The sequence below is a fragment of the Bos javanicus genome, chromosome 11, assembly GCF_032452875.1.
Source record: "Bos javanicus breed banteng chromosome 11, ARS-OSU_banteng_1.0, whole genome shotgun sequence".
NCBI lineage: Eukaryota > Metazoa > Chordata > Mammalia > Artiodactyla > Bovidae > Bos > Bos javanicus.
Window position 1 is genome coordinate 100,068,584 of NC_083878.1, and position 15,353 is coordinate 100,083,936.

Below are 15,353 nucleotides of genomic sequence, written 5' to 3' on the forward strand. Positions count from 1 at the left end.
TGAAGAATTTAAAAGCTAATAATGTTCAAAGTCAAAATATTTTTAGAAGCTGTAATATCACACAAAAATGGAATGCAAGCTCCCTAAGAAATGGAGACATTGTTCTAAAGGCTCATAGTCAGCCTTTTAACCTAATATAACTTTAAAAACATTTTCTTAAATCAGGTGATACAGGAAAACTCACGATTAGGCCAAATAAGGCAACTTCTCACATGGTCTAGAGAATTCTTCTGGTTAGTCAACACTCAGAATTGCAATGAATTTGAATTAAGAAGCCAAGTTAACCATTAGACGGCAAACAACTGCCTAGAAAATGAAGACGTTGGCAGTCAAAGAATCAGACGAGTTAAACGACACTAGACCTATATAGGAAAAGGAGAAATGGATGCTGGAGTTTAAAAATCAAACCTCGAACTCACTAACCATTTCTGCAGCTACTTGTAACCAAACGAACTGCAGTTTCTGTTAAACAATATCCTATTTTGCATTTAGAAATTATGTAAGAGCCAACAGTCACAAGGCGAGGGCGAGTTGGAGAAAGGGAATTATTCATTGCCTGACATGGATGAACTCAGTTTAATGCATGCATTTAGAAAACACTGTGCTCTCTGTTGGGAAATATTAGTGCACATTCCATTCATTTTGATAACCTTTTCCTTTTCATCCCAGCGCCACACTAGCCGGCTGCAGCGTTATCAGGAAGCAGAGATGAGGCACCGCTTCTCTTCCACGTCTGTCTAGTGTGTTATTATTCCAACGCACAGGGACAGATAAAACCCGACTTTAATGTGTTTGTCACCAGAATGGCATTCAAGAAGTACTTAGGGAACACGTGGGAAAACTCACCATACAGTCCCTGAGTGTTAGGAAGAGAGTGAAAGGCGAATTCCTTAAAGTCAAGGAGGCAGTGATTCCCTGATGGTATGTGTGTCAACCCCGCACCTGGCCAGGATGTAGGCCATAGATAATGGCTGAGGGGATGAATCGATGGATGGGAACAGTTCACAGCTCAGGAATTTTGTCAACAAAGGGAGATGCTACTAACGCAACGATATAAAGCAATCATCCTCCAATTAAAAAATAAATTTAAAAAATGTTAACCCTCTCCCCCTAAAAAAATACAACACAAATGAACTTATCTGTGAACAGAAACAGACTCACGGACTTAGAAAACAGACTTGCGGTTGCCAAGACGGAGGGAGAGTGAGGGAGGGATGGACCGGGAGGTTGGGCTTGGCAGATGCAAACTATTATATAGAGAATGGCTGAACGACAAGGCCCTACTGTGTGCACGGGGAGAATTACTCAGTATCCTGCGACAAAGCAGATGAAAAAGAATGCACATATATGTACAACTGAATCATTTTGCTGTACCGTAAAAGTTAACACGTTATTCAGCTCAGTTCAGTTCAGTTCAGCCGCTCAGTCGTGTCCGACTCTTTGCGACCCCATGGACCGCAGCACGCCAGGCCTCCCTGTCCATCACCAACTCTGGGAGTTTACTCAAACTCATGTCCATCGAGTCGGTGACGCCATGCAACCATCTCATCTTCTGTCGTCTCCTTCTCCTCCCGCCCTCAGTCTTTCCCAACATGTTATTAACCAACTATATATCCATAAAACAAATTTAAACAAGTTTTTTAAAAATGAGAATAAGACCATGAAATGCTGATTCTATTAGAATTCCCTTAAATTAAAAAAAAAAAAAGTATGGAGCAACTCATTTGGGGGCCTATGTTTACATAGAAAAAGACAAATTTGGAATTTAATTCTATACCAAATTTAGAACTATACCAAATGGAAGAAAACTGCAAGAAAGACATTACTAGAAACAATTTTTATGAAAATAAATTAATGGCTACTTAGAATTCTTATTCTTCACGAGTAATCTCCAAACTGTATAAAACTTGAAATACTGACTCCATTAAAAGTAGTCTTGGGATTTCCCTGGTGGTCCGGTGGCTAAGGCTCCCTGCTCCCAACACAGGGGCTCCGGGTTCCATCCTCGGTCAGAGAACTGGATCCTGCATGCCGCAACTAAGAGTTTGCACGCTGCAACTGAAAGATCAAAGACCCCACTCGCTGCAACTAAGATCCAGAATGGTCAAACAAATAAATATTAAAAAAAACGTCTCCTGCCCACTTCTTTATACACTGTACTCTACCACCATCCCCCCCCCCCAAAATCGAGAATACACGAAGAGCTTAATTGCTCACGGTGGCCATGAACAATAGTTCTTTGGCACCATGTCCACTCTGATGGCACTGGTACTGAGCTTCTGAGAGAAGGGGCCATGGAGAGCTGGGCTCTCTGTACTTCTAAGCCTAACCCTTAAAAATGTGTGACTTGGAAATGTTAATATTCCAGTTGTCTAGGCTTTTCCCATCACACAATATTTCAATAGTAGTGATGAAAATTTTAAAAGATCAATCACATAGTAATTAAAAGTGTAGCAAAAAGCTTGATTGGGGTAAGTAAAGATAACTGTATAATTATATACATACATACATATGTATATGGCTATGCAGGTGGCTCAGTGGTAAAGAATCTACCTGCCAAGCAGGAGTCACAGGTTCTATCCCTGGGTCTCCTGGAGAAGGAAATAGCAACCCACTCCAGTATTCTTGCCTGGACAATCCCATGGACAGAGGAGCTTGATGGGCTACCAATCCGTGGGGTCGCAAAGAGTCGGACACAGTTCAGCGACTAAACCACCACCACTACCATACGCCAGAAAGAAGAAAGTCTGTTTTTAAAATGAGTTAAAGATTTGGGCATTTTACAAAAAAGGTTATTATAACTAGCAGATAATAGCATACGAAAAGATGCTCAACATCATTTTTTATCAAAGAAATATAAAGGTAAATTAAAAACACTACCAGAATCCACTCCATACTCATTAAAAAGGCCGAAATAGAAGGACTGAGAACCAACCCTCGGTGAGGGTGAGGAGCCGCTGCTGAAGGTGTGTCCACTGGTAAAGCCACCTTGTCAAGGTCTGACAGCGCACTGCGCCAGATACGCACCTGTGACTCAGCGCTCCGCCTCGGGCACGCCACTAAGGAGGAGGAGAGCCCGTGTCTGCCAACTGAGGTGTATACACATGTTCGTACGAGCTTTGTTCTTCATTTGGCCTCAGTATGGAAACAGTCCAAACATCTGCCAACCTGAGAACGGATAAACTGTACATCCGCACGACGGATGCCACACAGCAACACACATCTCCCTTACTTGAACGAGAGTATGAATCTCACAGACACCATATTGAGTTAGAGAAGCTAGACAGGAGAATACGGATGGTATAACTTGTATGAACTATAGAAACAGGCTAAACAAATATATGTCCCATGTCAGGATAATAGTTATTATTATTATAATAATAACTTTGAGGTGGGGATAGGGTCCCAGGGGGACTGCTGAGGTCTTAGGAACGTCCCTTATTTGGGGTCCTAGCACACAATTTCATTTATATGCAAAAACTCTTTGAGCTGTCCACATAAGACATGGCCACGCTATGGTATGTAAATCACACCTCGATAAACACCCATTTGAAAGGTCTCGGGACCTCCCTGGTGGTCCAGTGGTTAAGACTCGTAACACAGGGGACCTGGATCGGCTTCCACAAGCCAGGGAGCAGCTGAGTGTGCACACTGTAATTACTGAGCCCTGCACTCTGAGCCCACCGCCACCACTAGGGGGTCCGTGCACCTCAAGCAAAGACCCTGCGTGCCCCAACTAAAACCTGGAACAGCCAAGTAAACAAATAAAATATATTTTAAAAAAGGCCTAGAAGGACACATATCATGTGGCGAAAGTGACCACCCCTGAGGAGGGTCTGGGAAGGGGAGGGCTGGACAGCAGAGAATACTTCACCTTATTCTCAGTGCTTTAATTGCCTTTTTTTACATGAGACTCCTGTAGCTGAGTAAGACATAACATGGTTTAATTGTTCCGTGTTCGCTTGCAGTCCTTCGACCTCTCAATATTACAAGACAGAGAGTAAGGATTATCTTTTCCATCTCATTAAAAGGGAGGGGAAAAGGCTGGTTTCCCTTACCTTTAACCTGAACATGTAGGTCACAAGCCACAAGATGACCTATTCCACCCTATACTGGTTCTCTGACAAACCCCGCTTCACCCATTTCAAGTCACTACAGCTCACTCCAAGTCTTCAAATTCAAAACTTTCCGACAGCGGCCTCTTGGCAAGGGAAAAGAAACCGCCTGGCTCCTTGCATTTTCATCACCAATAAAAACCATTCCATTGAACTGACTTTCTTTCCCCATCATTCTTCTAAGGGACATGGCAGGATCATGACACCCAGATATTTCCACGGGCCCACAGACAAGACTGCCAGTGGGTTTGGGGTTTTTTTTTTTGTCTGTCTATTTATACATATAAATTTACATTTAGTTAAACTGGGCACCTCAAAGCTAACACATGCCCGCTTGTAAGCAAAGGACGAAAGACATACTCAAGGTGAACCCAAAGCCAAAGTGTGGGCTGGGGTAGATCTGGGCAGTCTCTCTGCGGAACATTAACCCCCCAAAGGGAAAGAAGATCAGCTCCCACCCAGATCCCATGCAGCACAGAAGCATCATGCAGACACAGTCCCCACGGACGGTGTCATCAAACACAAGCGCGATTTAGGAAAGTCCATCCTACACTCAGTGGGAGCAGCGACAGTATCTTTGTAAACACAGGCTTATCATTCCAAGGGCTGTGGAGCTGACTGCCGGAAAAAGCAGGGGGAGTCACCTCAAAGACAACTGGGTAATTGAATCATTTGCAGAAACTGGAGGAAAAGACATTTATAATAGATCTGAAGACTCTCAGAAGTCAAGATGGGAAATTACATTAAGTGCCCCTAAGAACTGAAACACTGCTTCCTTTCAGCTTGATCCTGACAAGAGGCTTCACTGGCGACAGATAATGCAAAAACTAATACAACAATCAAATCATGGCTTTGCTTTGGGGAAATTACAGCGCTTCAAGTCACATTCATAAACAGAATAATTTAAGAATTCCGATGTTTATTTATTTTTTTAAGTGTGAAGTGCCCTAGTTTGTGTCAGGAGAAGCACAGTTATCGTTGTTATTATTGTTTTTTAAATATTTATTTATTTTTATTCATTTGGCTGTCCCAGGTCTTAGTTGCGGCACATGGGATCTAGTTCCCTGACCAGGAATCAAACCCAGGCTCTTTGCATTGGGAGCACAGCCTTAGTCACTGGACTACCAGGCAAGTCCCAGAATTTCAACATTAGACAGTGCACGTCCTTAGGGAGGAGGTAAATAGGAGAAGGGGACGACAGAGGATGAGATGGTTGGATGGCATCACCGACTCAATGGATATAAGCTTGGGTAAACTCCGGGAGTTTCTGATGGACAGGGAGGCCTGGCGTGCTGCGGTCCATGGGGTCGCAAAGAGTCGGACACGACTGAGCGACTGAACTGAACTGAACTGCAATAGGACTTCCGTAAACATAACTAAATGACACTGTCAGTATAAGAAATAACAATGCATCCTTGGAAATATTAAAATAGTTGAGAAGAGCGATTCAGTTTGGTAGTACCTTTCAAAAGCGCTAAAGCTGCAACCGGACCTAGAAATTGTGCTTTTGATACATTAACTCTCCTGGACCCGACCCAAGGGAGGAAAACTAAAGAATCACCCTGGAAAATTTTTCAATCACAAAGGCCCAGAACTCACCCAGCAGGTGTAGATTCCCTAACCTTAAGTGGGAAACTCAGACTGATGTGGTCCCGGCCTGGCCGTGAGCCGGGAGAGCTTCCCGGAGAACCCACTTTAAATGTGGGCCAGAGTGGAAATTCCAAGGAACATCCATTTATAATCACACACACTGTCTTCTCAATCTCACAGGTTTTCTCCTGTGACTTCTACCTTCTTATGTGACTGAAATATAAGGCAGTGGTGATGTTGGTATAGGAGGCTTGCCAGTCTCTATGCAATTTTTCATACTCAATATTTGGAAGCAATCATGGGTAAGCCTTTACAATGTCATGAGATCTTAACTAACACAAAGGTGAAGTTCACCTGACACTAATATAATATTGTAAGTCAATTATACTTCAATTTAAAAAAAAAGGAAGAAAAAGGCTAAAGATTGCAAGTAGTGGCTGGCTCAGCGGCTTCAAGAAGTACTACAATGTGCATTCTGTGAGCTCTCTAGAGAAGCTGGGACTATGAATGCAAAATCTGGAATGATATTTCCACCTGTGTAAAAACAGGTAAGCGTAGGAAACTACATGTGGGATCAGATTTTTCATTTTGCGGAAAGTGAATGCTTTCAAGGACAAAAAAGGAATTAGATCAGTAGTTAGAAACTCTCACCACTATAAAATATTACAAAACATTTAAGGAACATTTCTAAATAATAATTTAGAAAATAAAAAGGAACATTCCAAAACTAATATAGAAAACTAGAACAGCCAAGAAAGAAAAACCACAGGTTTCTATTTCAATGAACCAGAAAAACATTCTACTTCTGCTTTATTGACTATGGCAAAGCCTTTGTGTGGATCACCATAAACTGTGGAAAATTCTTAAAGAGATGAGAATACCAAGACCACCTGACCTGCCTCCTGAGAAATCGGTATGCAGGTCAAGAAGCAACAGTTAGAACTGGACATGGAACAACAGACTGGTTCCAAATTAGGAAAGGAGTACGTCAAGGCTGTATACTGTCACCCTGCTTATTTAACTTATATGCAGAGTACATCATGAGAAATGCTGGGCTGGAAGAAGCACAAGCTGGAATCAAGATTCCTGGGAGAAATATCAATAACCTCAGATATGCAGATGGCACCATACTTATGGCAGAAAGTGAAGAAGAACTAAAGAGCCTCTTGATGAAAGTGAAAGAGAAGAATGAAAAAGTTGGCTTAAAGTTCAATATTTAGAAAACTAAGATCATGGCATCTGGTCCCATCACTTCATGGCAAATAGATGTGGAAACAATGGAAACAGTGACAGACTTTATTTTTGGGGGCTCCAAAATCATTGCAGATGGTGACTGCAGCCATGAAATTAAAAGACACTTGCTTCTTGGAAGAAAAGTTATGACCAACCTAGACAGCATATTAAAAAGCAGAGACATTCCTTTGCCAACAAAGGTCTGTCTAGTCAAGGCTATGGTTTTTCCAATGGTCATGTATGGATGTGAGAGTTGGACTGTGAAGAAAGCTGAGCGCTGAAGAATTGATGCCTTTGAACTGTGGTGTTGGAGAAGACTCTTGAAAGTCCCTTGGACAGCAAGGAGATCCAACCAGTCCATGCTAAAGGAAATCAGTCCTAAATATTCATTGGCAGGACTGATGCTGAAGCTGAAACTCCACCTGATGTGAAGAGCTGACTCATTGGAAAAGACCCTGATGCTGGGAAAGATTGAAGGTAGGAGGAGAAGGGGATAACAGAGGATGAGATGGTTGGATGACATCACCAACTCAATGGACATGAGTTTGAGTAAGCTCTGGGAATTGTTGATGGACAGGGAAACTTGGTGTGCTGCAGTTCATGGGGTCACAAAGAGTCGGACACGACTGAGCGACTGAACTGAACTGATTTCAGTGAACATCGATGCAAGATCTCAAGTAAAATGTTAATAATGTAAATTCAGCTCTGTATTTAAAAAAAATATACATCAAAATCTAGTTACACTAGTCCCAGGAATGCTAATTTGGTTCAATATAAGAAAACTTAATAATGTAATCTGTCCATTAATGGATTAAAGGAAACAGAAAAGGTATTTGATGATATTCAATATCAAGTTGAGTTTTTACAAAAACAACCTCTTGGCAAAATAGGAAAAGAAGGGAATCCCTTATAATAAGCCTGATAAAGGCTTATTATAATCATGTTTAATGGGGAAACATTTGAAGCACTCTCTTTATCTAGAACGAGATAAGGAAGTCCACAATAACTGCTTCTGCCAGGATAAAAGAGGCCATAACCAGAAGAGCAAGATAAGAAAAATAAATAAAAGGCATAAAGACTGAATAAGACTGTCATTATCTGCTGTTACGACTGTCTCTAAGGAATAGAGACAAAATTAGAAATAAATAGAAATAAAAAGAGTTTATTAGCAAGGCATCTGGCTCTAAATGAATATACAAAAGTTTTATGTTCATTTAACCTCCAGTTGTTTTTTTTTAATAAACTTTGGGTCAATCTATTTTAATTGAGTAACATATTACATACTTTGGGGCATTAACATTTCATGAGAACTTATGGTAATTTATGGTGCATTTTGGGGCTTCTCAGGTTGGAGAAGGCGATGGCACCCCACTCCAGTACTCTTGCCTGGAGAATCCCATGGACGGAGGAGCCTGGTACGCTGCAGTCCATGGGGTCCCACAGAGTTGGACACGACTGAAGCAACTTAGCAGCAGGTGGCTCGATGTTAAAGGATCTGTCTGCTAATGTAGGAGACTCAGGTTCAAACCTTGGGTAGGAAAGATCCCTTGGAGGAGGAAATGGCAACCCACTCCAGGATTCCTGCCTAGAGAATTCCATGAGCAGATGAGCCCAGTGGGTGGCAGTCCATGGGGTTGCAAAGAGTCAGACATGACTGAGTGACTGTTACATTACGATGAGCATGGTAATTTTACCAGCAAATGAATGTATCTTTTGGTAAACTAAATATCCCCACTCAAGATCAAATATAGATATTAAGAATGTGTTTTCTAATATACTAGGTAATTTTAGAGGAAGCCATACTAATCTATGCCTAGGCTTTAAGCAAGGAATTTGGCAGAATTGGGCGAATAACTAAATACCTAATTTACAATATTTTCCAAGCAAATTCATCTCCAAATTATCTGGCAAAAAGTGAAAGAAATCTACAAAAACGCAGTGCTTTTCCCCACGTAAAAGCATTAAGCTATGAATGCCAAATCAGCCCTGGGCAGTCAGGAATGAATACGGTTCTTTAACAGCCTAATTTTGTTTACAGTCATATTGATGACTTTTATAAAAAGAAAATTTAGCTTCTAGGGAAAAAACACACAGGGAACCACAAGAAGACACAGTACAAGCTTTATAATTATATTCCTAATTGCCAACCACACAAGTCCATTTTGGGAAAAGCTTTGGAGAGGACCTCCCAATGCAAGCCTTGGGCTACAACCTGTTAGCAACCTGAATGAGTCCATCAGAACTCTGGCCACTAGCGTGAGTCTCTTTATCTTTTTATCAGAAGCAGTGCCAGCAGCCAAGCTCTTTCAGATGGCGCTGGGCGGTCTGCTCCAGCTTTTAAGAGGTCGATTTTTTTTCTTTGAAAAGCCATTAAGAGAGAACCACAGTCTGCGGAAACCACCCCGTAAGATATGTTCATGGTTTAAGTCTCCACGTTAATCGTCCTGGTGACTAAAGAAATCAACACGCTGCTTAAATCAGAACACTGAAGATTCCCCCACATTTTAGATTCCCCCACCAGCCTCCTCCTAACACCCCACACCCCAAGTTGACACGAAGCGAAAATAATCCCAAGTTGAGTGGCCTTTTGTGGTTGCATCAGAAAGAAGAACTTGGGGACCAGCAGTCTGGGAGGATACGTGACAAGCATTAAAAGGGGAAATGAAAAAAAAAAAAAGACTCTCGCTTTCACCTTACCTTTTCAACATCTGCTTTCGTAACATTTATGTCAGCATCCATTTTCTCAAAGTACTGCTGGGCTCGGTCAGCCTCTTTGCAATCCCGCTCAAAACGTCTTTTACTCTAAGAGCAGAGGAAGATGGTGACAGGGAAAGTGATTGTTAATGAAACCATGAGATTCCTATATGAAGATGTAATTTTATCATAATTTTATCGGCATTCCCTCATGCCCCCTCCCCAAAAGCATTCTTTTCCGAACTGATTTGTTCCATGCCATCATTTCAGGAATTTATTTTAAAATCTGCCTTTATTTCCATCCAAACTGTCTAATCTTTGTTCTTCCCTATGATTTTTAGAAAAAAGACTCCACTTGGGTTCTTTGGGGCTCAACATTTTACTTCCAGTAATAATCTCTAGAAATCAATTAAATCCAAATTGTAAAATTCCCTAAAGACGTTAGGGTCTCTATTTTGTACTTCCTGTTGATTCAAACTTAAGTTAAATTCAGATCAGAAACACCTATAAAGACATTTCTTGAGCGGTTGGTTTTTCACTTACTGATTCTAGTTGCTTCCAGCACATCTCTATGTGTTGCTGTGCCTTCCGTCCATCGTGAAAGTGCTGGGGGGTGGGGGGAGGAGCAGAGACACACCCATGATTAGTACCCCATCTTGCTCTTATTAAGACTTGAAAAAAAATTCACCCACTCCAAGGACATTTAAATATTAATATCTAGCCCATGCATTCCGAAGAAATGTAAGACTTAAAAAATAAATGAGAAATGAAAACAGTAATAAGTCAATAGTCACAGAGTTCCATCTGACTTTAGCTATAAGACTACTGAATGCTAAGAGTTATTTATGCTACTTGTAAAAATGACAGGAATGCTTTATAAAGATGGCAATCAGATCTTTATTTTTAATCGCTTTGAGATGTAATTCGTATATCATACGATTCACCCACTGAAACTGTTCAATTCAATGGGTTTTAGTCTAGTCACAAAATAAATAACTCTCATCACAATCAATTTTAGAACATTTAAAAAAATTTTCTGGCCGTACCCCTGTCACCCCACCCTCCCGAGGCACGTGCGATCATAGTTCCTCAACCAGAGATCGAATCCTCACCCCCTGCATTAGAAGGCAGAGTCCTAACCACTGGATTGCTGGGGAAGCCCCTTGAACATTTGTATCACCTCAGAAGAAATGCTGCACCTCTTAGCTGTCACCTCCCATCTTCCCCAGCCCTAGGCAAATACCGCACCACTTCCGGTCTGTATAGACTTGCTTATTCTGGATATTTCATATGAAAGGAATTGTACAATATGAAGTCCTTTGTGACTGACATCATGCTTTCAGCATATCATAATGTTCACTTAGTCTAATGTTTCCAATGATCACACATATCAGTACTTTATTCCTTTTATTGCCACATGGTAATTTTTTGGGTGACCGATCCCCAGTTTGGGGCTATTATGAATAATGCTTCTGCAAATACTTGTCTAAGTTTTGGGTAGATGTTTCCATAACTTAGATTTTCTTAAACTTCGATTCACCTTCCTGCCATCTGCAAAGGCCCTGTGGCAGGTATATGCTTGGTGTTGACCACCAGGGACGTCAGAGAGGCAGATCAAAGTGAGTCTCGAGAATGTGAGGAGATGGGGTCAGAGAAGAAAGGTGCAGCCTATGCAGAGTCTGTAGGCTTTTTGTCTGCATGAGCTGGGAATTCAGGGATGTCATGCAAGAATGTTCCAGGTGGGAGTCCCTCTCCAACCCTAGAAATGATGGACACTTGCACCCTGGGGCGGCAGTGTATGTGGTGACAGAGGCTCAGACTCTCGGTGTCCTTTGATCGGGAAAATCACCAATAAATCAGATCAGATGTGGGCTGTGAGATATGGAGAGGTCAGAGTGATTCCAAGGATGTTCTGACCTGCATGGACCACGTGCACGAAAACCCTTGCCCCCTGTTAGACTTGACAGGTTCTGGCAGATCAGAGAGCGGGAATTTCCATCTGCACTGTCGCTAGGATGCAAAGGAGTGACCAAGTCCTTTGACCAAAGGCCACAGCTCTGGCCGGGCAGTGCCCCCACAGCTCATCTCTGAAGTTCCTACAAGGCTCCCCTGCTCTTTGAGACCTAGGGCCACGGCAGCTCCCTACTGTGATCAGCCCAGGGTGTGGGGAGTACCAGTCCATCCCTTTGCTCTTCCTGAATCCTCTCCACAAGTGCTAAATGCTCCTTTTAATAAATGACCTTCCTTCAGTGACCCGGCGTGAATGTGCTGTCTGTCTTCTGGCGGAGGAGGTAAGCATGGCTGGGAGGGGGGTGTAGTGGAGGGAAGCAAAAGGGTGGCGGGCATGGAGAGGTCCCCTCGGTACTCAGAGCCTTTTCTCTCACCTCACCACAACCTATGGCTTAGCCGAGACACACAAGGTAACTGACCCCGGGAGGCCAGCGAGGAGGAGACAAAAATCAGACTCTTTTTTTTTTTTTCTTAAAGAACAGTGTTCCTTTATAAGGGAATGTTTTCTTGTCTCTCTTCGGAGGTCACGTTTCACCATTTTAAGTGCCTCTTGACAGCAAGGTTTACCCATCTAGCAATTTTTTTGGTCTGGAGGAGCCCCGTGGGGCTTCGTATTTCGAGTCTCATAATAGACAGAGGGATACGACAGAAAAGAGGTGGATACGACCAAAAAGAGATGGAGTCGAAGGTAGGCATAAACAAGTAAGAAAGGATGGACTTTGGGGAGGTGTAAGATGAGCCCAGAGCAGAGTTGAGCTTTGAGGGGAAGTACAGAACGGGAGCAGGTTTTCTGAAAGCCACAGACATCACTTTAAAGAAGGCGAAGGGGGGTGGGGAGGACCTGGGGAGACAGAGGAGTGAGGGGTTCGGGAGGGGGACAAAGGCTCAGCTGTGCCCCTCGGCCCCGAGAGTCCCTCATCCCCAAACTATCCAGAGGACCAGCCCCATTTCCTATGCAGGTCCCTGGTGTCCTATAGCTGGCTGAAAAGCTATCCCCATTTCTCCCCAATCTTACTTTGAGATTCAAAGACAGACACAAAAAGAAAACCTCGGCACCCAATTCAGAGCTGGGCTCTAAGCTTCTACTCTAACAGCAGCTCTGAAATGAACGGTTTCACAAAACGAAAGCTCCCCCACAGCCAGCGCCGTCCTGACCGAGAGGAAACGCAGCCCAAGAACGTGCAAAAGCCACGGACCCTGCACAGGAAAGGGGGATCGGGCTTTACCAGCAGAGGGACCGGCTCTGAAGACCACAGTCTTCCAAAAAAGGCCATGTTTGGGATGCACAAGTGGATAATTTGATCAAAAACCTACTAGATAGTAAATTCTCTTGCTTCTTCATTTCCAGGTTGAATAATAAATATGCATTTATTTTTCAAGCACAGTGTGGACCTCAACTTTATTGGTTAGCTTTTTCCCAGGAAGGGCTCCTGTCATGACATTCTCCCCCACCATCCCCGCTCCCCGCCCCCGCAACACCAAAACAATTATTCAAGAAGTACACTTGTGCTTGCATTTCCTGTGGCTTAAGAGAAAAAAAAAAAAAACTGTCACCGATTTTCTTTCTAGTCTTTCTTGCCTAGTATGTGTTCTCCAAGATGGATTTGCCTACAAGACACAAAAACCCTGGGCTGGCTGATCCCTTAGGAAACCAATGGACGGAACAAAAGCCCTTCTGATGGTTTCGAGCATCCCATGACCTAAATAGCAGCGGCCCTTTGTAGCCAGCTAGATCTTCCCTCCTTTAATGGCTTTATTTCAACAGTTGCAAAGTTAAACAAACCAACCAGCTTGCCAGATGTGTTTCTTGTTTATTAACAAACAATGGTCAAACATTTCTTCGCTGGGCAGTGAGCAAGTGTGGATCTAAAAAGTGTGCCTCCAAGCTCTAAATAAAGACAAATTGTTCTAGAGAAAAAAGATAATAGGCACTTCTTTTGGAGCCACGGAGTGAAGTCATCACAGCTCTTTGCTCCTATCAGAGGAGAGACAGGAAATGCCATCTCTAGAGACCCAGGGAAAAAAAAAAAAAAACAACGCTCTTTGCTTTCTCCTGTAATAAGATGCTTTAGTCTCTCTTCAAACATGATAATAGACCTTTTTAAATGCCTGATGCTATCTGGGTGGCAGCGAAGCTTACTTTCAACTTTTGGTTGAACCTTAAAAATATACAGGTAAAATCTATACAAATCAAATGAGCCTTCAAAAATTTTTCAGAAATTTCCCAGGGACCAGGAGTAGCTGAGATTTAAAAAAAAAAAAAAGAAAAAATCACAAGAAACCTAAAATAGGCAGGCATTAACTCAAAGCAAAATGACAAAGACAAAGCTTCGAAGCAGATTTAACTGTGCTGCAAGAAATCATCCTTAGGCTGAATAGATAAATGGTGAGATTATTTGTTACTCACACACTGCAATTAGGTACAACAGCTACTCATTTTGCTATATATATAACATAGATCAACAATTTTTAAAACTACATTAAAAAAGCAAAATATGGCATTGATGTGAAAAGAGCCACTTCTTTAAAAAAAAAAAAAAGGTGGAAAAAAAATAACAGAATAAACACTCAAATAAGGACAGCCAGCCAGCCAGCCATCTGGAATTTTAAATAAAACTCAGATTCTACATATGAAAACAAAGGAACACAAAAAACTTTAAAAGGGGAAGAAGAAAGGAGTTTCCAGAAAATATAGCTGTGACAGATACTAGAATTTCCAAAAAACCCTACAGTGTGATGGGCTTGAATACCAGCAGGCTTCTGGTGCTAGCCTGACTCAGGGTTAATTAACCTAATGATAAATCTGTGTGTGTGGATATTCATGTGGACTGTGTAGGGAAGCTGTGAAGCACCTTCAGACAGGTTCAGGGCAGTTGTCACTTCAGTGAAGCCCAAACCATAACCCCAGAAACATTTGTGATGGGAATGGCCTTGTGGTTTTCTTCAGTAAGACCTGTTTCCTCCAAATTCATTTATAACAAAAATACTTTCTCAATGGACTTGTTTAAAGTTCCTAAAATGCCTGCCTCCCTGTGTCGTGTGCAGTTACTTAACTTCCCCCATAATACTGACCGTCCGGGCACTGGGCAGCCCCCACCCCCAGCCCAGTCCAGGTCCAGCAGCTCTGGTCAAGTTGCCGTCACCCCCTCTCCTGCTGCTCCCCTCCGCCCAGCACCCTCTTATTCTCCTGCTGGCTTTCACTCCCCAGAACTCTCCACAAACACACTATTGCTCTTTATGTCTGCACACGAGGCTCATGGGATCTCAGTTCCCCAAACAGGGATTGAACTTGGGCCCTCGGAAGTGAGCGCACAGAGTCTATCCACTGGACCTGCAGAGAATTCCCCTCATCCACACTTTTCACCTAGACTCCAGAAGTCTTTTTTAAAACTGTTCTTCAAAACAATCCATTCTTTCACATTCCTTAAGATTCTAATTCCTCTGAAGAATCCTGATTCACTTAGGATGAAAGGATCTTCAAAGGATCGATAGTAAGCAGCCAATGGCTTAGATTCTTCAGGTGATCTCTTCCAAGGGTATGAAACTGTTCTTCCAAACCAAACCAAGGGAAATCACCTTTAATAAGGGTTTTAGATAGAGTGCTAGGTGAATAGGTGAAGCTTCAGGGACAGTCATCCTTCCCTGAGCTGAAAGGTTTTAAAGTCCAACTCAAATCATTGATTCAAGTGTGTTCATTGCACACCCACACGT

General features: G+C 42.5%; 1 protein-coding gene and 1 long non-coding RNA gene across 14 annotated transcripts in view; one reads left to right on the plus strand and one right to left on the minus strand.

The window, feature by feature from the left end:
- The window catches only part of FNBP1 (formin binding protein 1), a 135,841-nt gene that overhangs the window by 48,848 nt on the left and 71,640 nt on the right, over positions 1–15,353 (minus strand). For all 12 annotated transcript variants that reach the window (XM_061433820.1, XM_061433813.1, XM_061433810.1 and 9 more), the window contains exons 5-6: positions 10,176–10,238; positions 9,636–9,740 (exon numbers count right to left, since the gene is read on the minus strand). In XM_061433820.1, coding sequence (XP_061289804.1) covers positions 9,636–9,740; positions 10,176–10,238 — 168 coding nt within the window. The remainder of the gene's footprint in view (positions 1–9,635; positions 9,741–10,175; positions 10,239–15,353) is intronic.
- LOC133257640 (uncharacterized) lies at positions 11,691–13,930 on the plus strand. Of its 2 annotated transcripts, none has more exons than XR_009739631.1 (2): positions 11,691–12,330; positions 12,737–13,930. It is a non-coding gene; the product is annotated as an uncharacterized LOC133257640 (long non-coding RNA). The 2 variants fall into 2 exon arrangements; XR_009739630.1 differs by having other exon boundaries at positions 12,740–13,930.